Source organism: Podarcis cretensis, assembly GCF_951804945.1.
Source record: "Podarcis cretensis genome assembly, chromosome: 10".
In the NCBI taxonomy this organism is placed as follows: domain Eukaryota; kingdom Metazoa; phylum Chordata; class Lepidosauria; order Squamata; family Lacertidae; genus Podarcis; species Podarcis cretensis.
The window spans coordinates 13,209,659-13,234,651 of record NC_137179.1 but is presented as its reverse complement, the minus strand read 5'-3'; the positions used below and the strand labels follow the sequence as shown (position 1 = coordinate 13,234,651).

Sequence of the window (24,993 nt, the reverse complement as noted above, 5' to 3'; positions counted from 1 at the left end):
TCTTCAATTAATGTGTAAACCAAATCGCAATCTATTTTAGCAGAACATCCCTCAATGTTATGAAATAGTCGTGCTCTTTCTTTCTAATTTTCCCTCCCAGCAGTCATGTGAAACAAAACACACAAATTAAATTGGCTCCAGATCCACTTATTTAGCTCCTCCACGTTCTGCCTTCGCCATTAGGAGAGACACACAAGACATGGGGAATGTACACTTATGGGAAGATGGCAAAATACAGATTGTGTTTCATTGCACTGCTCTGCCACAGAGACTGTTGGCAGCATCCCTAGAGCATAAAATAAATCCAAATTTTGGAGCTCTCAATTATAGACCTTTGAGTAGACACGGTCCTTTGTTTGATTGCTTGAGGGTGCCATAACTTCTCATTCTCTAAAATGTTGTCAGTTAACCATCTTGATGCACAGCATGCGGTCATTCCAGTGTCCTTTTCCCTGGTCTTGAGCCAGACGTTGTCCTGCCCTGGAATGATTAAATCTGAACAGACAGATTCAATAATGTCAAAGTTCAATCTTGTCTAAAAATATTAGCATGCTGCGCCCCATCCCGCATATTGTACATTTCATTCTCTGTTACAAGGCATGGCAGGTCTGAAAGAAGAATCTCATTGACAAAGCAAGGAGGAAACAAACCCAGGCAATTCTCTCTCTGTAGTGTCACACCATGGGGCCATTGTAACCAAGGGTAGCCACAGGCCATGGAGATTGGATGGCCAACTGGCCACAAATGACAACAACAACCAATTTTTGTGAGCTCTGGGCCAGTTGCCAGATTTGTGCATGTGTGCATGTAAAATCCAGACATTGGCTTGGTTGCCAAAGTATTTGAATTAAAAGTCAGCAGAACCATCTTCATCTAATGTGCATGCTTGGGCTGTGTAGGCAATGTTTGTGCACTTGGGCACCATGTTGTTGAGCTCAGCCTCGGCTCACCACAGTACATGCTGCTGCAGGTGAGATTGCAGGTTCTGTATGTGCAGTTCTTCTGTAAGACATACCCTATAGGCTGTGTGGATTAGAGGGAGGCAGAGTTGGTGGTATAAGAGACTTCAGCCAAGGACAGTCAGGTACCCTGGGGGGGGGGAGAGTGGAAGGCAGGCTGGAGACCGATGGTCAGGAAGTGGGTTGTAGGAGGTAGGTAGCCATGAAGCCAGAAACCTGGGGTGGTATTCAACTAAGATTTACCCAGAGCAAATCTACTGCAATTATCAGACCTAACTTAATCATAACAGTGACAGGCAACACTGTGTCGAAATAACAGGTATTCAAGGGGCACCCAATTTCTTGGGCATCCAGTAGGAAGACTTCTTCATGGGCATGTCCTAAAGTTTATTTTAAAGAGGATGGCTGGAATTTCAGTGGCTTTCATTCAGCATAAACCTTATTAATGTGGCTTCTTTCTCTCCTCTTTTGACTTCTTGAAGTCATAATAAGGGTTTAAGGCAGTGGTTCTCAGGCTTTTTTTCTCTGGACCATGCTTTCAGAATAAAAAATTCCTCACACCATAAGAGTTTTTTAATTGATGAGAAATACATTGGAAAACAAAAAGAAACAGCTTCCAGCAGTGTTTGATGTGTAAGATAGAACACAACTATTGTTTAATATGATCACAGGACATCATAAGAACATGAATAATTCCTAAAATATAAACGAGCCTCTTACACATGTAAAGTATGTATACAAACTCAATGAGAGGTGTGCTCTTGCTTTTGCCGGGTAATCTCATTTATGTTAGGTCTAATTTGAGGCAAACAAACTCTCATATCCTCATCAACACAAAGAAGCCTTTATCTTTTCTGATCTTTCATATTTGCCAGCGTTGAAAATCCCTGTTCACAACAACATGTCATGGGGAACTGTAAAAGAATAGCCAATGTTGTTGAAGAGAGCCATGGATATTGTTTCTGGTTATATGTCCACACTGCACTGAAATGTTTAAATGTTTCTTTGATTGTCCTTGAATCTTCCTGCCACACTTGCCATTCTTTCCTGCCACAACCAGTGTGGCATCCCTTCGAGAACCACCGATTTAAGGAATAGGTTGCTGAGAGAGAGTTGCATTATTGCAATGTTGTGGTAGGGATACATCCTTATAGATGTTCTAATGACTGGTTTGGTATTCTTTACTCTTTGACACCAGAGACGTGTGTTTTCAGGACCCACCCTATTCTTGTGGCTGCAATTTGTTTTAACTGTTCTTAATACATAATTTTAAATTGTTGTAACCACCCTGGGATCTGTTGTTGAAGTGGTGGTGGCAGTTATTGGTAATGATAGGGGACAAATTTGTCCAGTTCACATTTCAATTTGCATCTACCTGATTCATACTTCTTGAACCAATGTGCAAGGAGCTCTCTTTTGAAATTCACACGTCCCTGAATTTTGTGATGCAGTTCTCTAGCCAAACAATACAAGGGGGGAGGGAGGCATAAGTTAGGGGAAAGGGCACTCATTAATGTTCATATTAGTAAAATATTCATTTAATTTTTTTAAAAAATACTTTTTATTAAGTTTTACATTTTTATCGTAATAACATCATATCAAAAGAAAAAATGATCCGCAAATTTCTCCCTTCTCCCTGCAACTTCCCTCAACTTCCTCTTCTGGTTTTTCAATATTAACTTCTCCTGCTTGCTTTATTATATCTTAATATAAAATTCTTTAAATTCAGTATTGTTGTGTTCTTATTTTAACACCATCTTTGTAAATTCTGCATTCGTGTTGTTAATTGTAAGTGTTTACTCAAATCCTGCTAGTGAGTCCATTTATTTACATTGTTTCTGTAGATACAACATAAAGGGCTCCTGAAATATTCATTTTAAAATGCATTATTTTAGGGAAACTTCCTTCCTAAAATATATAAAGCACAATTGCATTCGAAAACACATATATTCAGGAGAAATTGCAATAAATTAAAAACAAATTTCGTGCATTTTTTTTTAAGGCAGGCTGATGGGGAATTGGGATAAATGGGAAAAGTGAGAAATTGAGAGAAACTGACATTGATAGTGTTGTCTACCCCTAACTTGTAGTCCAAGTTACTTCTATCTGAGGCATGATACACCTTAAGGCTTAACATTTTTGAACCCAAAATGTTGAGGCATGCTGCTGGGGTCTTAAGGCTGAGTCCCAGGACTAGTGATACTGTTCTAATTTTTAAGCTGCACAAATCTGGCCCATCCAGGTCACAGGGAGGCCATCTTGGCATATATGTAAGTTGTTACAAGCTCTTGAAAGGTATAGCAAGGTTTGTGTAGTAAGCAAATAGAATGGAATGAGTGAAATACTTTCTATGTGGATACTATCAAAATTGTCTACCGGCGGTGACTTATTCCCCTGCCCCATTTTTATAGTTGGACGTTCTAGCTATGCGGATTGTGCCCATTGCAGTGTTAGCCTTCATATCGTGTGGAATTTAGCTTGCGCTGTCAAGTGAGCCTAGTGTCTTCGGAGACAAAGACATGGCTGTGTTTTGCCACTCTCAAACTCCTTGAATTAGTCAGAGGGTGAGAAGCAGACGAACGAAGTCGTGCCGTATTTCCTCACATCTTTGAAAGCTGCTGTGGAATCTGCAACCCTGCCTGATTACCTTGAAGCGCTACTCCAAACTCGTCTTCAAAGCTCACTTGCTTTGTTTAGCATTCTGCAGCCTGGTGACCTCCAACCTTCATGGCTCCGCTAAAGTAAACAGTCAATGATAAAAGAAGAACACCCAATAACAACAATGGCTGATCATAGCACTGGTCACGGTGTTGTCTCATGTTTGTCCTTGCTCTGTTTGTGATCATATCCGACTTGGTTACACTTTGCATTGACAATAGAAAGCGTCTTCAGAAGAGGTGCATAATTTGTTCCCCTCCTTGTCCTTGGAATGATGAACAAACGAATATTGCTGAAACTTACCCCATTTCTCTACTTTCTTTGCTAGCTTTTGTACTCCCCCTAACCCCTTATCGTTTTGACCTATTTGTACTACAGGCGGCAGTGGCTTAGCATGTGCATTTTCTACTGTGGTTGCATCCATACATTTAAAACACATTTTTAAAGCACATGCCCCCCCCCCAAGAATCCCAGGAACTGTAGTTTGTTAAGAGTTGAGGCTTTGTGAGGCATAAACAATGGTTCCTTAAGTAGGGCTGGGCGATAAATCGTCCAAAACCAGTTTGAAATCCATATTGTGATATCGGTTTCATAGTTCTTGACCTGGCAATATATCGTGAACCATGACGTGTGTTAGGGCTGTGCAAGATACCGTCCAAAACCAACCGGTTTCAAGTCCATATCATGATACTGGTTTCATAATTTTTTACCTGGCGATATACTTTGAATCATGTTGTGTGTGTGTGTTAGTTTTGCAAAAATCAGAATGTGGGGGAAACTGTGAAGCCAGCCAATGACTCAGTATATCACGATGCTAAGCTAACCAGATATCACAAGCCCTATTCCTAAGGTTCTTGGAGGGAAGCCATGTTATTGATAGGTAGATGATGGATAAATATAGATATAGATATAGATGATATAGATATAGTTATAGATATAGATATAGATATATAGATATAGATAATCACTGATTTATTCTTCTCCTACTAAGCCACTGTCTTGGGGCGATTTACACAAGAGATAATTTTAAGTGGTTTGCAACGTAGGTTGAATAAATAACATAAAAAAAGCCTAGGAATTTTCTACATTTTATAAATTACAACAACAGAAAGAGCGTCCCCTTTGGCATGAATATAAGCATTATACACACAGAAATCAGCCATGAAAAACAAGGAAAATTCCACATTGCAAAACATGGTAAACAACTAAACAAGATATCCTCTAAGCATCAGGAAATAAAATACAGTGACATATTGGGTTCAATGGCAGGTGAAATTGCCAAAGTCGTTTTTCTCAGAGCTCCACCTCCTTATTAAATAATAATAATAATAATAATAATAATAATGCCATTCATGTAAGCTGAATGTGCACAAGTTAAATGTGCATAAGTTGTGGGCTTACTGTGTTGTAAACAAAAACCAACTCGTGAATTAACTGTGAGATCATGCCCTTATTTGCTTTTGAATGGTGCACACCTTCCCACAACTCATTGCCCTCCACATGTTTCAGCCCACAACTCCCAACAACTACAGCAGCACAGCTACCCGAAACAGTTGTAAGTCACCACATTGGGGATGTTTGGAAGGATGCATTTATCTTCTTTCACACGGGTCTCTCTGAAAATGCATCTTTTGAGTGGTTATTGTCGGTCCAGGGGGGCTTCACTTGGAGAAATGTGTTCTTCTTTGCCCCCACTTTCTGACTCCCCGCTTTTCCTCTTTCCATAGCAGTTGTATGCTGCCCAGCTTGCGGCGATGCAAGTATCCCCAGGTGGGAAAATACCCGGCATCCCCCAAAGCAACATTGGTGCGGCAGTATCGCCTACCAGCATCCATACCGACAAGAGCACAACCAGCCCTCCACCCAAAAGCAAGGTATTATTGCGCAGATTTCTCTGCCTGGCTTTTCTTGCATACTTTGTGTCTCTTTCTGTGACTCTCTTTCAGCATGATGTATATGCAATTGTGGCTTAGACCTTTCTGAAATTTATATCGGGTTATTGTAAGCAGTCTGAGCATGGGATGGGACATTTCTGTGGTGCTTATTGGTATAACAGCAACTATTATGTGTTTTAAAAAGGTAAAGGACTCCTGGACGGTTAAGTCCAGTCAAAGGGCAACTATGGGGTGTGGCGCTCATCTCGCTTTCAGGCCAAAGGAGCCGGTGTTTGTCCATAGACAGCTTTCCGGGTCATGTGGCCAGCATGACTAAACCGCTTCTGGCACAACGGAACACCGTGACACAAACCAGAATGCATGGAAAGACCATTTACCTTCCTGCCACAGCAGTACCTATTTATCTACTTGCACTGACATGCTTTTGAACTGCTAGGTTGGCAGGAGCTGGGACACAGCAACAGATGCTCACTCCATTGCAGGGATTTGAATCGCCAACCTTTCGATTGGCAAGCCCAAGAGGCTCAGTGGTTTAGACCACAGTGCCACCCGCACACCTAATCCTATTTTTGGGGGGGAGGAAATTACTGACTGCATGGAGATTGCATGGAAATAGTGCTGAAAGTGTTTGAAGACCTCCAACAATGGAGGAGCTCGTCTGAGTAATAGATTTCATTGTCAAACTGGTCTTACCAACAAGAACCTGGGCTGCATACATTTAAAGCCCAGAATCCAACAAAGAATTCAGTTCCCTGTTTAACCCCCCAACCCCCCCCCCCCAGAACTACAGTTCCCAGGATTCTTTGGTAGGCAGGGGGTGGGGATGCGTGTTTAAAATGTGGTGTGTATCCAGCCCTAATATTACCACCAAGAAGCTTCTCCTAACATCCCAATAAAATCTGTCCTCCTGTAACTTCGATTCAATTAGTCCTGCCTTCTGGAATTGCAGAGAAGAGGTCTTCATTGTCTTTTTTGTGACAGCCATTGAGATATTTGAAGAGCGCTATCATTGTCTCTTCTCCAGCTAAACATAGCAAGTTCCTTCCACCTATCCACGAGCTGTTTGAAAACATCTGGGGCCTGTGACTGAAACATGCAATTGATAATATCAAAATTATGGTGCATCTAACAGATTCAGCTGCAGTTCAGAAGGGTAGCGGGTTTTCTTTCAGCAGTGCATTGCTTAAGGATGGGGAAACGATTTCATGGGCATTGTACACCTTATCAAATGCCATCTGTTAGAATTTCAGATTGGGGAGTGGGCGAGGATGCTTTCTTACGCACGTCTCTGCAGCTTTCAGAAACTGTCAGAGATGCAACTGTATCTTTGGGCGCTTCCAGACTGTTGCTGTTTTGGGGTGGGATTCAGTCACAGACCAGCAAATTTGGTTTGAGCAATCACCACAGTTGATTGGGAGATCTTGCACAACTAGACCACTGTCTCCAAATGCTGGAATTTTTGTGATGAGGAAAATGATGGGAAATGCACTGGAAAATGTGGAATAACACTTGCTTTAATGCAATGTCGTCTATCCGCCCTGCAAACAAATCAGAATGAATGTCAGTGCCAGTCCAAGCCTCAGCACCTCTCATTTTAGGAAGGGACCATTGCCTTCTTGCCTTTTGCTGTACCTCTGCTCAAGAGTACACTCCATTCAAAGTACTGAGACTGGCTTTCAAGCCAAATGTGCTTAGGGGTGAAGCATGAAACACTCTTGGTTCGCTCACGAGAAAATGTTTGATGAAAGATATGATCTTCCCTTTGCTCACTGTCCTCCAGTCTGCTGACCACATTTCTTTAATCACGTCACAGTGGATTCCTTGAACTGACAGTAGTGTCTCAGTGCCTTTAACCGAGCAGTAAAAAGGCCCAGATTAAAGATAGCCAGGGAAATAAATACTACCATTGAATTTACTTATTTATATATAAAATAGTTCTATACTCAAAGTGTTGGTGCTGACCTTTAAAGCCCTAAATGGCCTCGGTCCTGTATACCTGAAGGAGCGTCTCCACCCCCATCATTCAGCCCGGACACTGAGATCCAGCGCCAAGGGCCTTCTCGCGGTTCCCTCATTGCGAGAAGTGAGGTTACAGGGAACCAGACAGAGGGCCTTCTCGGTAGTGGCAACCACCCTGTGGAACACCCTCCCTTCAGATGTGAAGGAAATAAGCAGCTATCCTATCTTCAAAAGACATCTGAAGGCAGCCCTGTTCAGGGAAGTTTTTAATATTTAATGCTGTACTGTTTTTAACATTTGATTGGGAGCCGCCCAGAGTGGCTGGGGAAACTCAGCCCGATGGGCAGGGTATAATAAATTATTATTATTATTATTATTATTATTATTATTATTATTATTCCGCTCTATCGGAAGAAGAAACGTATCAGAGCAGTTTGCAGCAACAATACATAAAACACCCAATAAAAACCATATATAAAAAGTTAAAAGCAGCCATCAATTAACCATTGTGGGAAGATGTGTTAGCAATTGCCTACGTAGCCCTGGTGGAATAGAAAAGTTTTGAGCAGGAATTTAAAAGTTGGCACAGAAGGTGCCTGCTGAATCTCTGTTGGCAGAGTATTTCACAAGATTGGGCCAATGGCACTAAATGATCAGTTCCCCGTTGCTGTCCAATGAGCCTTGCCAACCCAGGGAATGACCAGTGATGTTCCTGCAGATGATCTCAATGATCAAGCTGGAATATAAGGGTTCAAATGACCCCTGAGGTACACTGGGCCTAAGTTGTTCAAATACAAATTAATACAATAACTTTGAACCTGGCTTTGTAGTAGATGGGCAACCGAAACAGCTGTTCTAACAATGGTGTCAGCTGTTCTCGACTAGGTGCCCCCACCAGCAGCCATAGAGCGCATTACAGCAATCCAGCCTTGAGGTTACCAACGTGTAGTGTGCAGTGGTCAGGCTATCCCTGTGCAAGAACGACCGTAGCTAGTGAACCAGGTGAAGCTGCTAAAAGGCACTCCTATCCACAGAGGACATTTGGGCCTCTAGTGACATAGATGTATGTAGGAGTACCTCCAAACTACGCACTTGCTGCTTCAGAGGGAGTGCAACTCCATCCCAAACAGGTAACTTGCCAAATTCCCAGACACGGGAACCACCCGTTCAGAGAGGTTCTTTCTACCCAGGATTTATTCGCCTCCACCCCATCCACCATTGCATTCAGACACTGATCCAGAGCTTTCACAGCTTCTCCTGATTCAGATGTCATGACAAAGTCGAGCTGTGTATCATCAGCTATCCTGATTTGAGCTGATGGAAGTTGTACTCCAAATCTGTCAGATGCTGGTGTGGTTAAAGGTAAAGTTAAAGGGACCCCTGACCATTAGGTCCAGTCATGGCCGACTCTGGGGTTGCGGCGGTCATCTCGCTTTATTGGCCGAGGGAGCCAGCGTACAGCTTCCGGGTCATGTGGCCAGCATGACTAAGCCGCTTCTGGTGAACCAGAGCAGCGCACGGAAACGCTGTTTACCTTCCTGCCGGAGTGGTACCTATTTATCTACTTGCACTTTGATGTGCTTTTGAACCACTAGGTTGGCAGGAGCAGGGAGCGAGCAACGGGAGCTCACCCCATCGCGGGGATTCGAACTGCCGACCTTCTGATCAGCAAGCCCTAGGCTCAGTGGTTTAACCCACAGTGCCACCCGCGTCCCTTTGCTGGTGTGGTTGCTCGAGAGTAAACAGGCAAGACTCCAACCTGTCTTTTCCAGGCTTTATTCTTGGTGCAAACTACAGCGAAGAGCGTCGTAAGTTCATGTCTGGCTCAGTCGCTAGCAGAATCTGGGAGTGGTCGGTTTTTGTACCTCCCCCAGCATAAAAGTCGCATCACCCCCAGCCTTTTCCTTCCCTCCCTGCGCCGAAGCCTACTGCGCAGAACGGGCACTGGCAGGGGCGTACTTCCCGCCTCTCCGGTTTGCTCAGGCTTGGTGTTGAGGCTCTCCCTAGCATCCCCTGGTCCCTGCACCTCTTCTCCACTGGAGGTGGGGCTTTCCTCCTCGCCGGAAGAGGAACTGCTTTGCAAGATTTTTGGAGGCTCCCTATAACACAACTGCCTTTCCATCTTTCACCTCTGAGCTGATGGCAGTTCCCTGACAAAAACCTTGAAAGGGCACAGAGTTGCCGAAGGATGTGTTAGGTTGCAGGGCATCTGCCCTCAGTGGAGGTGGGTCGCTTGGGGTTTATTAGGGAGCATGGGGCTGTGCCCTGCCAACCTCAGCCATAGCCCGCCCTCCCCTTCTTACTCACAACCAGCACTGAGTACCATATCCTTCTGCTGCCTCAGTGTTGCCCTTGTACAACTCTGCAGGGCGGAGGACAGGGGGCAAAACCAGAATAAGTTGACTCTTTCTGTACTTGGCTCTGGCTTCACCTGCTGTTGTCCTCTCTGCCTTTGTCGTCCCGTCCCTCCTGTCTCAAATGGCATCAGCCACCACTGCAGTGACTCAAAAGGATACCTGTTAAAAAGAAAAGAAAATCTAGTGGCAGCTACCAGAATTCTGTTATGCTATTCTTTCCTTCCCAATTTTCTTTTTTTTAAAAAAAATAAAAATACTTTTTCTAGGTGTTTCTGTGCCTTTGGCTTGCAGTTCTTTCAAAGGACACAAACAGAATTTATCCGCAAATTGAAAGGGGGTGGGGGACTGGTCCCCAGAGGAATATATATATATATATATATATATATATATATATATATATATATATATGAGAAGGGGCCCTCCAAAAGGCTGTAAAATTGTGCAGCATGATCCCTCTGAAGCCTGCTGTTTTCAATCTGCTGTGTGCCAGTTGGAGGCTCAGAGAGAGAGAGGAGGGGGGGTGAAAGGAAAGGATAATGCTGAGACATGATAGAGTGGCTGTGACCTCCAAGCTCAAGCTGGAAATCCAAGACATTGATTTCACTTAGCATTCCTGCTGAGAAATCCGGCAGAGTTCAGTTGTAATAAAAGAACAAGATTCTGTTCTAATGGTAATGGCGTATGACAGACATATCACTTTGTCTGTCCTCCACAACACAGAGAGATGGAAAGGGGGGAGAGAGAGAGAGAGAGAGAGAGAGAGAGAGAGAGAGAGAGAGAGAGTTGAATTGGAGAAGGGTCACCTGATCTGCCTGTGGAGTTTGGGTGAGTGCAGTTCTGAGCTCGGAACTGAAACATGGCAGCACAATTATTTATAATACAAAGTGATCTGAAAGGAGTGTTTTCTGGTGGCAGTTATCAGACGCCCAGAAGAAAGAGGTGATGGGAGCAGGGGAGAGGGGGCAGGAGCAGAAGAAGCTCCCTTCTACCAATCCAGGCCTTTGGGGGTCCATTTAGCTCAGTAGTGACCAGCAGCAGCAGTAGTTCTCCAGGGGTCTCAGGCAGGGGTCTCTCACATTCCTACCTGGAGATGCCAGAGAGAGATTGAACATGGGACCTTTTTGCATGCAACCGTTCTTCCTGCCTGCAGATGGAAGGCCAGTCAAATCAATTCACTGGAATGGTTGTCAGTACGTGTATATGAAGTTGTGTGGGTAAATAACGTGAAGGAGGGAGTTATCCTTACCAGGAAAATATCACCCTCGTACCTACTGGACTGCCTCTCCTGGTATGTCCCTTGGAGGACCTTACGGTCTTCAAATAAAAACATCTTGGAGAGCCTGGGCCACAGGGAGGTTAGGCTGGCCTCAACCAGAGCCAGGGTTTTTTCGGCCGTGGCCTCGATCTGGTGGAATGCTCTGTCACAAGAGACTAGGGCCCTCCGGGACTTGACATCTTTCTGCAGGGCCTGCAAGACAGAGCTGTTCCACCAGGCCTTTGGCCAAGGCACAGTCTGACCCCCTCCTCTGGTAATCCTCATAGAACTCTAGCCCAATGGTTGCCATTAATTTGATTCAGAATTGATTTTAGAACGAACTGTTTTTAGAATTTCAATTAATGGATTGTGATTTTATGTAAACTGTGTTACTTTTACTGTTGTTAGCCGCTCTGAGCCTGGCTTCGGCTGGGGAGGTTGGGATATAAATAAAATGTTGTTGTTGTTGTTGTTGTTGTTGTTGTTGTTGTTGTTGTTGTTATTACCAGCCACTCAGCTCTAGTTCCCACCACGGTAGGAAGTCTGCGTTTTGGCTCTACCCCCTCAGACTGGGGGGGGGGGGTCATGTGGTTGACTCCTCTTCCATACGGAAGAATTTCCTGCAGATAGAAAACTAATGCGTCAGTGACCTCAGGACTATGAGGTGGAAGAGCTAGATTTGGGCATAGCCACTTACGCCTTTACAGTGATGAGGCCAGAATTATAGAATTGTGGAGTTGGAAGGGCCCCGAGGGTCATCTAATCCACTGCAACGCAGGAATCTCAGCTGAAGCATCCATGACAGGTGACCATCCAGCTTCTGCTTAAAAACCTCTGAGAGAGGAGAGTAAGATGGACCCTGCTGGATTGGACCAAAGGTCCATCACTATTCCAGCATCCCACCCCTGCAGTGACCAACCAGATGTCTATGGGAAGTCCACCAATAGGACACATGTTGAATTCCATGCTTCTGCTCATGTTGTTCAGCAACTGGTATTCAGAGTCATAGTGCCACTGAAACTGGAAGTAAAATAGGCATGGTGAGGTCCTCACCTTCCATGAATTTGTCTAATCCCCTTTTAAAGTCATCCAAGTTGATGGCCGTTACCATGTTCCATAGTAGCAAATTGCACAGTTTGACTACATGCAGTGTCAAGAAGTGCTTCCTGAATCTCCCAACGTTCAGCATCATTGGATAACCCCTGAAAGTGGGAGAAAAGGTACTCCCTATAAACCTTCTCTATATTGTGCATAATCCTATATACCTCTATCATGTCCCTCCAATTGATTTAACCTTTCCTAGTATATATGTTTCTCCAACTCTTTGGTCATTTTGGTTACCCTAAATGGGGTCCTAGAGGAGACATGGGGATTTTGATACAATAAACATAGCTGTCAACATTTTCCTTTTTTTTTAAGGGAAATTCCCTTATTCCGAATAGGATTCCTCGCAAGAAAAAGGAAAAGTTGACAGCTATGACAATAAATTGTGTTGCCCGATAGTATGAAAAATGCAATACAATAAAAACAAATTAAAATGGATCTTACCATTTTAACATAACAAATCTCTCTCTCTCTCTCTCTCTCTCTCTCTCTCTCTCACACACACACACACACACACACACACACACACACTTTGAATGTAGATGTGCAAAGGGATTCCCTTCTCTGCAAACCCAGGGAAGATAATAACGTGTGTGAAATGTAATGTGATTGATATAGGATTTTACAGAATTACAGTACACTTCAGGTCACTGATCTGTTTCAGCTGTTCTCCTGCAAAGACCAATCTGGAATTTTAAAGTTCTTTCTTCGCCCTGTCATAAATTTGTTGGAGAATCTTTGTGTTCCTTTGTGACGGAGGAAATTTCATTAAAATCGCAGTAAACCAAATTTTTCCACCCAGGAACTGTTCAAGGTTCCTTCCCATCCCCTCCCCCTTCAAATGACCTTCAAGAAGCTGTTGTTTTGCTGAAAACCCATCTGCAGGCCCTTATTTGTGCTGGCACAATGTGTGGGGAGAGGCAGGAATTGTTCAAGTTTTCTTGGAGAGGGTAGTAGCTTCACCTGAAGCTACGACAAGGGTTGGGTTCTTGGAGGAGAGAGAGAGAGGTGTTTTTATTCCGTAGAGGATAACTTCAAGAGTTATTGCTCCACTGCTTTTCAGCAAGGATTGTTCAAAGTCAGCCTCAGCAGCAGATGGAGCAACTGTTGGCCCTAAAAGTGCTGAGAATGATTGGTGGGAAGCTGCCAAGGATCATCCTTTAAATCTACGTAAGACTTGAGCACATCACTGGAACCTCTTAAGACCTTGGCAGCCACCATCTTGGCAAACTGTTTATCAGTGGTCCTCACCAGTTGTTTGATGTTGGACTGAGCAGAATTGCTTGGCACCTTCTGTGCTTCCACTACTTATTTCCCTGCAGATATGAACTTCAACATTCAACTCCACTTGCCCTCATTTTTATTTTATTTAAGAAATCTCTAGCTTGCTCTTCATTAATCGCACCGTGGGGTGCAATTAGGGACGGGTTAGACCAGACAAGTCTGGTTCTTCTTAGTTTCTCACCTTTTTTCAATCTTAAGTACAGATGCCACATTTCCACATCTCTTTGGAATTCTTTTTATAAAAGTCCTCATGAAAATTAGCCAGTGTCTTAGTGCGAATTTCTCCTGATGCGCACATTTTTGTATGTATCTGTGCCTTTTTTTCTTTTTTGCAAAACAAATTTCCCACACTATAATGCATTTCCATTTGATATTTTTCATTAGTATATGCTTTTTCACCCAGTATATGCAAATTTGTTAATATTATGTGGCTGGGGAACCACGTTGCAAAATTCAGGGAAATGCAAATTTCAAAAGACAAGTGTGTTTCAGTTCACTTATTGTTTCAGAAACAGCAAATTATGTAGGCTCACCCATGCAGGGGCCCATGCCCATCTCCACCAAAAACCAGTTTAACCAGAAGGGACTTTTTTATTGTAAAACCCATCAGGGTCAGGGTCAGTTGAACCAGACAGAGGACAGCATTCCATAATCTGGGCACCAGTATCAAGAAGGCCCTTTCATGTATTACTGCATAGCAGATAGTCTTCTTGAATCACAGTATACCAGAGTGAATGTGGATGTCTAGACCTTCAAGGCCTATGGACTCACAGCATTGGTGGTGGGCATCTCCATTCAGCTTCAGCACAAACTTTTCTGGGGACAGGGTTCCATCAACAGCTTGCTACCACTGCAAAGTCCCTCCGGGCCTCTTTCTCCATCACCACCTGTCTAATATCAGGCAGCAGGGGCTCCCGACAGAGGGCCTTCAAAAGCAGGTCTTCAATATCACTCTTATTTCCTACGAGATAAAGCAGTTCTTCAAGCATGCTCACCCCAATCCTAAACAACATTGTGAATTGTGCCTGAAAAACCACACACACTGATAACAAGGCAGAAAATGCAGGCCTTGTGTTCACAGCCTAAATTGTTTACTTTGAAGCAGTGATAGATGTATCCGTAGGATGGGGGAGTGGCGGTTGGTTGTTTTTTTAATAGCTGCGTGCACTACCTCCCATTGACATCAATAAACTTGGGGCCATGTTTAGTTGCACAGAGTACAGGAAAAAGGCCGCTTTCTTGTTTCCCTGTATTGTGTGAAATTATCCTTCTGTATATTTTAACCTTACATAAATGCAGGTGGCATTTATCTACCTGTTGTACATCAAAATCAAGCCTTTTATGGCTCCTTCTCTCAGTATGGCTCTGGTCTCCTGTGAGTTTCCACAGCTCCTTAGGATGTTCACTAAACATCTCTTGCTGCTCAACAAGGCACTGTGCATTGTCTGAAGCCATTGAAAAATCCAAGGCCAGTTCATTGTGAAATGTAGCAAGAGCCACCAATTCCCGTCGGCTTTCCTTTTAACCTCATTACGACCCCAGACTTTTGCCCAAGTCACAGTTGCATCCCCATCAAATGTCTACAGCACACAGATTGTTCAGATCAATTTTTGCTGCTGCTGTTCTTTTCAGTTACTCCTGGGTAGCAACGCTACTATTTGCTCAGCAGTAGCACCCAGGAATTGCAACAGGGAGAATAAATGGTGGTTTAGGCAAGCTGTAAACAATGCAAACCACCAGGGCATGCGAAGTTTTTCTCTCCTTTGGGTGCAAAACCCTCTCAAACATTGGATTGGATCTTTAAGCAAAGAGGGTGGGGTGGTTTAATCCCTCATTATCTCAATTTATCTGTTCACCAGACAGAGCTGTGAATGGTAAAAGATGCATCAGGCTTTTGACTTGAGCAGAAACAGCCTGGAAAGGATTGCATGCTTTGGAAGCTGTGAACAGGAGACAGACAAACAGACAGGAGAGCTTCGTAGTGGAGAATGCTTAGAACCATAGAATTGTAGAGTTGGAAGGGACCCCTAAAGTCATCTCGTCCAATCCCCTGCAATGCAGGAATCTTTTGCCCAGTGAGGGGTTCAGACCCACAACCCTGAGATTAAGAGTCTCATGCTCCAATGACTAAGCTATCCTCACTCCCAGTGTTCATTGCACAGAGAGGATCTTGTTAGCAAAATAGTACTTCAAAGATTCTGAAGTGATGGCTTTGGGGAATTCTTTTTTGTATGGGAGTATCAGGGCTCTGTGGGGTCCAGGGCAAATGGTGGGGTCCAAAAGAGGTGCAGATCATGTCTCCAGAGGCATGGGAAGTGACCCAAGTCATGCACACACATCTCACCATCTTCCAGTCAGTCAAGGAAGAGGTGTCATCACAATTCAAGAGCAAATTCCATTCTGGCAAAAGCATTCAAGGAGGACATGGAGCAAGGCCAGACAAGGGTGTGGTCTGGGAAGGATCCCAAGGGCCAGATAAAGAGGTCTGAAGGGCTACAAGCAACCTATGGGCATGAGGTTGCTGCCCCTGTGGCATGTAAAGCCCCTTGTTCCAATCCAGATTCTATGTTTCTACATGCTTCCCTGTTACTGGAAGCCAGAGTTTAGTTTGAGGTACGGTCTTCAGAGAGAGAGAGAGAGAGAAATATTGGGCATTGAAGCACAATTTTATGTATAAAGCAAACAGAGGAAGAATATCATTTTATAGCTTATATATTGGACAACAAGCCAAACCCTCACAATGTTTATAGCCATTAGGATAGCAAATAGTGTTGTTGCATCCAGCTGGCCAGAAATTCCTAACTGGGTCATAAAATTGTAACTGTAGGGGCCAAATGAAATCTGAAACAAAATGGATGGGCAGGTTGTTGTTTGTCCTTTCCCAGCAATCTTAACTCTTTGCAGAGCAGAAATGAGTCTGGGGTAAAAAGAAAAAGAAAGCCCCCAGTGCAATTTCCCCCACCTCAACTTTGCATGCAAGGATACAAATGTAAGTGTTTCTAGTTTTGTAATTTTCTCCAGCATTTCTGAAACATAGGTCAAGTGTGAATGTAGTTAGATGCAGCAAGTGTTTTGTGGGGCGAGGGGATAATAGCAGTTGTAAAACTGTTGAATTTCACATGCAGATATTTAGCTTAAAATTAATCAGTCAAGCATTGGGATTTAAGCAACTTTAAAGCATTCATCAAAGCTGAATCCGAAAGTGGAACTTGAACCTCTCTGAAAATTTCAAAGGTTGAATTCAGATTCTGAAATCTCTCCTAATTTCAGATCGATGTGAAATTTCACTTCAGCTCAAACTCCTTGGCATCTACCGAATCACTAGCTGGAGATGACCTAAAGTGTTCTAGAGCTATATATTTAAATAATTCAGAACATGTTGCCTTTTGATGGTCCCCCAAAACCTACCAAATTTAAAATTGACTGGACAGCCAGCTTTTTCCCAGCTTACCTTATTGGAGGCAAGAGAGGGAGAGTATTGAAAAATTATTGTGTAACTCTTAGGGACAGATGAACCTGCTGATTTCAGTTTCTCATTTTTTCACTCTTAAGTTCATTTCCACAACTTTGTGGTTTTTTAATTTTAAAAAATCCTAAAAATCACCAGCATTTTAGAGCAGATTTGTTCCGATACACACACATGTGTGTATGTGTGCCATTTTGCCTAATGTACCCATTTTTTGAAAAGCATTTGCCACAGATGTAATGCATTTATGTACGTCATTTCCACTAATATGTGTGTTTATATGCATTTACATTTTACCTCTGGAACAGTGCACTTGGGGAGTTAAGGACAGATGGAGCAATCTGCTTAAAGACTCCTTGGAATTCCTCCTTTTGTAAACCACTTCCAGCTTCTTTTTATATTAAGTGGCCTATCGATCAGTTGAGTAAGTAAGTAAGTAAGTAAGTAAGTGAATGTGCAAAGAGAAAGATGAGAAGGCAAGGCCATTGCCTTGCAGCGGGTTGGACTGGATGACCCTAAGGGTCCCTTCCAACTCTACAATTCTATGAATCCGTGAAAGGTAAGGAAGAAAGAGCTTCCCCTGCGTACCAAAGGAGATGGGAAGTCAGCACAGGGGATAGGAAGGAAGGGCATTGCAGGGACAGTAAGTCAGGCAAACGGTTTTGGCAGCAGAGTTCTGGATGGAGGCGAGGGGGGAACAGATAGATAACAAATAGGTTCGCGCAGCCTTCCAGCTGACATGCAGCAAAACGACAAGCCGCATCACGCATCTGTCAGTCCTGTTGCATTACGTGATTTTGTGCAAATATGACACCACTGGAGTGGTAGTGACAGATGAGACTCAACATGACATATCCATGGGAAAACTGGCACAAAAGACTCCCTAAAGTATATTTGAAGATTCTTCCCCTCCCCTTCCTACCCCATGCTACTTACAAATATTTTACAGAGGGGGGGGGGCACATGTCAAAAGTGGGATGGATGGATGGATGGAGGAAAGTGCCGTCGTAAGCACATTATTCCAGATGTAGGAAAGCAGTGTGCAGAAACGTTTTTTTTAACGTTCTAGTAAACATCACCTTTTATCCATTAATTGTGTACCTGTGGCCAGTTTGTTTTCTTTTTACAGTTTAAATGCAATCCTATTTTGAAATAAAGTTCAAAATGCAGACAGTGAAAAGGAGGAACCAACAGAATGATACAAAATGACAAATTCAGGGGAAATGAAGACTCACGAAGATTACAAACTTTAGAATATCAGGGGTACTTGGTTCACTCTAATATTGAGCAACAGTTAAGTAAAACAGCTGAAGGACAAGCTCCTAAATGAGTAAGAAGTTTCTGCTCTGTAAGTTATATAGCCAAATAATCAAAATATTGGCTATAGAGCCAATTGCCAGCTATATTTGATTGAATTATGATAAGCAGCTTGGAGCTTCCACATAAGAGATAAATGGAAACCACAGAGCCATGGCTTTTTTTTAAAAAAAAAAGAAATTGCTTGTTCATTGTACATAAGCCTGTGCATAATCACTCTCTCCCAATTTTTTATCAGTCCTCTTCTTGTCTTACAAATCCCACTGACCGCTGTCAAACCGCATTTTGGATGACCAAAATGACAAAAGAAGTGGAACCACAACCATATGAGAGAAGGTTGCAATGGTTGTGGTTTTTCATCTAGAATGAAAAGACAAGTAAGGAGGGTCAAGACAAAAGTATATAATATTTTGCATGATGGGGAGATAGTGGAGAGAGATATGGATTTCTCCTCTTATAATGCTAGAACCATAATTTTGGTTTTACCCAGTATTAACTGTCGTGGTTCCCTCCGTCAAAGAATCTTAAGAAAGTGTAGTTTGGTGAAGGTGACAGGAACTTTTGGCTTCCTTGCAGAACAAGCATGCCCAGACTTTCCTGAGCAGAAGAAATTACTATTAAACATGCCTTCCATAATATGCAAGGTTAAAAGGTGGCAATCCTGAAATCACAAAGCCTTGAATCGCTGAAAGGTGAAAACCTAGGTTACTCCATCTGGCATATAACTGCCCTTAAGTGGCACGGTATATTAAGTGTTGGAGAGCTTTATGGGTTATCTCTCTCTCTGAGTGTGTGTGTGTGTGTGTGTATGTGTGTGTCTGTCTCTCAAAAGACAGCAGGCACCCTTAGGACATTGCCAGTAAGACAATGACAATCTTAATGTTTGCATTGGGGTTATCATTAAAATAAAAGGCGATCTGAAGACGTCAGCCATAAAATCATCAAAAAATAGCTGGCAGCTAGCTTCTGACACAATTCAGCCGTCTTGGAGTGGGCCAGGGAGCCCTTTGGCCAAGCTAGGAGGAGGATTAAAGGTCTCTCCTCCTCGAGGTCTCTTGCGTCTTCCTCCTGCTTTCCATATTTCGCTTCTTTAAAGTTTCTGGGAGGTGAATGCCTTCCGTCTTGAGTGATGGAAATGCATTTGGAAGTGTACTTAAGTCAAGATTTTCTCGAGTCCTGAAAATCATAGATGAACCGTAGGCATATGTTGTTGTGGTTTTTATAGATGGTTGCTCTTTTGGGGGGACTTTGTTTTTAAATTTTAGACAAAGAAACACTGTCTTATGTATTCTGCAGTATCACGAGAGGCATGTTACGCAAGTCTTTCTGGGATGCCCCACACAATGCAGCAGAGCGCTGATGTGATGGTTGAAAAGCACTAAGACCATGTTGGTTGAGCTTCCTCTATGGCACTGGATGTGGAAATGTGGTCATTTGACTACTGTTGATGCAGACTGATTGGCTTTCAGAACAGGACCACAACCAGATAGCATCAGGCGCTTGCAGAGGCATGATAAGTACTCCATCCATGCTGACAACAGTGAACTTGAAGTAGAGCATGGGTTGAATTCTGTCTGTTGGGTCTGAGTACCATGCACCTAGGCCCTCTGAAACACAGAAGAGTGATGTGATGACTCAATATGTCACTCTACTCCTTTTTAAAGCATGCTTTTCTTTCTTCTGAATGTCGTGAGTTCAAACATGCTCATACTCAAAGAAAGGAATTGGGAAGCTCCTGAGAGAGAAGAAAGAGAAAGGGCTCTTGATTGCTGATATAAAATATGTATTTGGTGGTGCGATCTGCTCACTTGGCTGTTCTTTTCAGTGTTCAGAAATTCTCTGCTGCAGCTAGGGATGCTCGAGGATTTTGTTCCTTTCGCATTTCATAGCAAACCAAACTTTCCACATCGCCTAAACTAAAGTACAAAATGCATTGCAGACAATCTGTCAGCTATCACACTTCTCTGAGTTTTGCGGTGCAGTTCTCACCTCAGAAAACACAAACAGAAGTGTTTAAAATGCCCAAAATGTCCATGCTTCAAGAAAATACATCCACAAATATGTTTGAAAGGTCAAGAAATATGCAAAATACGGTCAAATTTAATGTTTAATAGCATATACGGGTGCAATTTTCTTCATGCACTTTTCTGTTTATTAACAACAACACCCTGATGTGGAAATGAACGGGCATGAAACAATGAAAAACAGATGTGTAATTGAATGGAACTTGCCATTGCAATGCAGAGGTGTGGCATTCCCCAGTACCAAATGGTATATGGGACTTCATCTGTACATCAAAACTTTGGGTGACACAGCCAAAATGGATTTTCAGTGTGAGCTCTTATAAGTTATTCAAGAAACCTAGAATAACAGATTCCTTATTCATTTTTTACAGGGAAAGTCTGTGCAGATGTTATAGACAACAACTCTCCTTATCCCTGACCATTGACCAAATTGGTTGGAGCAGATGGGAGCTGGAGTCCATAAGATCTAGAGTAGTGCTACGTTGGCTAACAATGATTTACCAGGAACTGTGTTCTACAGAGAGACACTTTTGGATCAGGGGGTTATGGGCAAAGGACTTCTTAATGCTTCCTCAAGTATCCATGTTTCCACTCGTTAACAGTAAGGACTAGGTGGGTAAACATTTAACAGTGCTGAGAAAGAGGTGCTACCAAACCACGGAACTGATATGCGAGAGCAGGCAATCTCATTTAAGCCAAACAGAGTTGACAGCAATATTTTTCCTAACATGAAATTGGAAATAGATAGTGAAACGTCTGCATAATTTTAAGGGTTCACTCCTGAGCCTTTTCTTCTGAAGATGTCCCACAAGGCAGCAGGTACAGATTCTTCCTCAGGGTTTACTCCTGAAGCCTTTCTCTCACAAATAGCTGCAAGGCAGTGGAGGTTTTTCTTCTACTAGATGAGCTACCTCTCCAGGTTGAGGAGCCCCATCTGACCACCTTGACCATTGGACCCACAGTTGGTCTCATCTACTCAACCCACAGAAGCCTGTCTTTACTTGCAGGGAACACCACTGGCTCACCGAGGGTTCGAGACCCATCAGCTATCCTCACCTGGCCAGTCAAAGCCGTTTCCTGGGTGTGGCACCTTTCACATGCCAATGGCTTCTAGGAGCCACAGGTGGGATGCCCCCCACCAGAGGTACCACCCGTTCCCTAACACCCCACTGAGACCCGCTGAACTCAGCAGGAGTTAACTTCTGAGCAAAGGAGCCTAGGATGAGACTGACATAGTCAGCTTTAACTAGAGTGGGTGGGGAAGGAATAAAAAGCGGACTTGTTTCATCCAAGACCCACAAATGCCTTCAACTATGTATGTTCTGCAGGGCATATGTGCATTGGTACGTAAGTCTATGTAGGCAACAGAGAGACAGAGAGAGAGAGAAAGAGAAAGAGAAAGAGAAAGAATGTCAGAAGAAATCCAGGTGGGTTTTGAAGAGGAATCTCTCCTCTGTGGGGTGTCCAAGTTGTTTGATTTTTTGTTTCTTTAAAGCTCTTTTGACTCAGTTGCAGGTTCCCCCTCCCTTTATTTTATTTTATTTTATTTTATTTCCTCTCTTTCATACGGCCACAGCAGGACAAGGGGTCTGTGCCTAATTTGTTTTCATATCAATGTGTTTTGGTGGGATGCTTTCAGCGTAGGCGTCATCTGCAGCGGAGAGAGGTGGTAGACTTTGATCAGCATGGCTTCTGTTTCCTTGATTCTGTTTCATTTAATAGTGTGCCACTGAGCATCATTGGGGGCCCTTGCTCATTCCCCCACCCCTCCCGAGTTCTCATGCCTAGCATTGTGAAGGGCTCAGTGGCAGAGGAACTGCCCTGAAAGCAGAAGGTCCAAAGTTAAACCCCTGGCATCTCCAGGGTAGGGCTGGGAGAGACTCTTGTTGAAATCCAGGAGAGCCAGAGCCAATCAGTGTAGACACAGTATTGAGCCAGGTGGACCAATGGGCTGAGTCAGCAGAAGGCTACTTCCTATTTCGAGGACATTTGTTTCTTATTCTTTCTGCACTCTAGCCCTTTCCCAGCTCAGTACTAACTGGAAAATAAGCTATTATTTCAGGAAGTATCCCCGTATTAATGGGGCACTCTTTCCTTTAAATACCACATTTTTCCATGTATAAGATGCCCCCATATATAAGACGACCCCTGTTTTTTTGAACCCAAAATTAAGAAACCCATATTTTAAACATCAGACCTTGGGCAGAGGTCACCCAAAGTTAGGGTTGCCATATTTCAAGAGCCTGAACCCGAGCCCAGGCCGCCAGAGCCAGTGTCCAAAACCCTGTGCATTCACCATCCATGTACAAGACAACCCCCAATTTTTGACTATTTTTTAAAATCAAAAAAACATTGTCTTATACATGGAAAAATACAGTATATAAAAAGAATCCTGCAGCCTTAGACCAATAGCCCACCATAGTTCAGCATTCTGTTCTCACAGTGGCCAACCAGATGTCTGTAGGAAGTCTTTTGTCTGGATGTGAATACAACAGCACTCCTCCACACGGAGTAGTCATTGATAGCTTTATCCATCACGAACCTGACTAAATCTCTTTTGAAGGCACCACTACATCTTCTGGAAGGAATGATTTATTTGTTCCTTTTTATCTGGAAGTATTTATAAGCTGCTTAATATTTTACAAGTCTCTTAAGCGGTGTGCAACAGAAAAGCAAGACCGTTTTAAAAAAAGACAGCATAAAAACAATGAAGCCGTTGTGTAAAAGCATATAGAAATAGAAATTCTTGGAATTCAAATGCATAAAACAAGGTTCTGATTTTCTGGATCAGGGAAAGTCTAGGCAAAAAGATAAGTCTTTACAGGATGCCTGAAGCAGCTGGTGGTTCACATATTTGTTTAACAAAAATTACTATACTGCCTAAGAAGACTTCTAGGAAGTTTACGAAGATATAAAACAAAACTTTGAAATCACTGATTTATTTTTTTTAAGGCAGGTATTTAAAATATTCAGAAGATTATTAGAATCAACAGTAGCTCAAAAGAAAAAATTAAGAGCCATGTAACTTCTACATGCCTGGATGAGTTTGCCTAAATAAAAATGTTTTAAACAGGCAACAAAGAGAGTATATCATGAAAGTTCCTCCTTGATATCAGTAAGGCAGGAAAAATATTAGGTGACATCTGCCACAGTGTCAGTTCCACAGGTTGAAGGTGTTGAGTGGGCGTATATTGGGTGAAGCGATCCCACAGACAAGTTGGCCCCAAGCTGTTATGGGCTGTATGTAGTAATAGCAACAGCTAGAACTTGGCCTAGTATGTTAGAGGTTGGGGCATCAGGGGCTATAACAGAAAATGCCCTGTTTGGGGGCCACCACTGTGTAGGGTGCAGTACCATAAGTCGAGTTATCTCGGATGAAATAATAAAGTAATGCCTATTGAAATACCCTAAAAAGGCAGTTGAAAATAAACCACCGTGGAAATTAGCTTCAGTGCTCTGCTGTATATTACAGGTGTGGTCCTGGTGAGGGTTAAAGGTAAAGGTAAAGGTAAAGGTACTCCTGACCATTAGGTCCAGTCGTGGCCAACTCTGGGGTTGCGGCACTCATCTCGCGTTATTGGCCGGGGGAGCCAGTGTACAGCTTCCCGGTCATGTGGCCAGCATGACTAAGCTGCTTCTGGTGAACCAGAGCAGCGCACGGAAACACCGTTTACCTTCCCGCCGGAGCGGTACCTATTTATCTACTTGCACTTTGACGTGCTTTCGAACTGCTAGGTTAGCAGGAGCAGGGACCAAGCAATGGGAGCTCACCCCGTTGCGGGGATTTGAACCGCCGACCTTCTGATCGGCAAGTCCTAGGCTCTGTGGTTTAACCCACAGCAACGCCCACATCCTGGTCAGGGTTAGATTAACTCTAAAACCCAGTAGCAAAGCCTTTATTTGTTATATTCATATGTATATTCATATGATCTCTGCCTTTGGCCACTGCCTCCTAAAGACATGTATTGAGGAGAAAGCCTCCAGAGGCCAACTTATCCAGCCCTTTGCTGAAACATCCCATGAGAAAATCTTCCCAGCGTTCATTGCATTCTGTATATTCTTTAGCTGCACCTGTCTTGTTCCATCTGACCCTCCCGATAGTATCTCATGTTCTCTGACGTGGCAATTTATTTCCATTGTGGTAAGGGAGAAAGTCACTCAGTGAGCCAGACACCTGGGGTTGCCTTTATTTGCAATGTAGGGATAAGGATGTTTCACTGAGAGTTAATTTAATGAGTGTTGATAAAGAGCTTTGTCAATTACTGTTATTCATCCCAAATGCCGCCTATTCAACGGGGAGGGTTATTGAGAAGAAGTGCTGCTTTTGATGAAGGGGGAATCTCCCTCTAGTTCCAACACGATTTCTCAGCCTTTCTCTTGCCTCTCATGAAACACTGTGTATTGTTCGAGGCAAAGTAAGAAATTGGCTCCTGGCCTCCCTGAGGGATTTGCAGATGCTGTGTTGATCCCTGCTGATCTGTAGCTAAGACACTCATTTCCTGTTTAGCAGCTAGCCTGAACCTATTTATGGAGAACTAGGAGTGGGGGCTAGCATTGAAACCAAACAACCGTGGTGTGGGAAATCTAGCTGAACAATGCTCTAGTTATTAGGGGTTGCCAGTTATCTGGAGGAGCCATATAATAAACCACAAAAGCAGTGGTGACCAGTTTGCAAAAGGAGAGGAGTTGATGGTCTCTTTGGCCTACCATAGAGC

At 43.3% G+C, this 24,993-nt stretch overlaps 1 protein-coding gene and 2 long non-coding RNA genes across 15 annotated transcripts in view; 2 read left to right on the top strand and 1 right to left on the bottom strand.

Moving 5' to 3' along the window:
- The window catches only part of LOC307225418, a 582,147-nt gene that overhangs the window by 330,971 nt on the left and 226,183 nt on the right, over positions 1-24,993 (top strand). The gene's annotated exons all lie outside the window — the stretch shown is intronic.
- LOC307225335 overlaps positions 1-24,993 on the bottom strand; it is a 422,891-nt gene that overhangs the window by 325,983 nt on the left and 71,915 nt on the right. Inside the window, exon 3 of one of the 2 annotated variants that reach the window (XR_013842902.1) lies at positions 23,909-24,079. The exons of the other annotated variant lie outside the window; for it this stretch is intronic. This is a non-coding gene — a long non-coding RNA (uncharacterized lncRNA). Of the gene's footprint in view, positions 1-23,908; positions 24,080-24,993 lie in introns of those variants that run through there. 2 annotated transcript variants of the gene reach the window in all.
- Positions 1-24,993, top strand: part of SOX5 (SRY-box transcription factor 5) — a 775,029-nt gene that overhangs the window by 689,303 nt on the left and 60,733 nt on the right. For all 12 annotated transcript variants that reach the window (XM_079992440.1, XM_079992438.1, XM_079992439.1 and 9 more), the window contains one exon: positions 5,345-5,491. In XM_079992440.1, the coding sequence (XP_079848566.1) occupies positions 5,345-5,491 (147 nt within the window). The remainder of the gene's footprint in view (positions 1-5,344; positions 5,492-24,993) is intronic.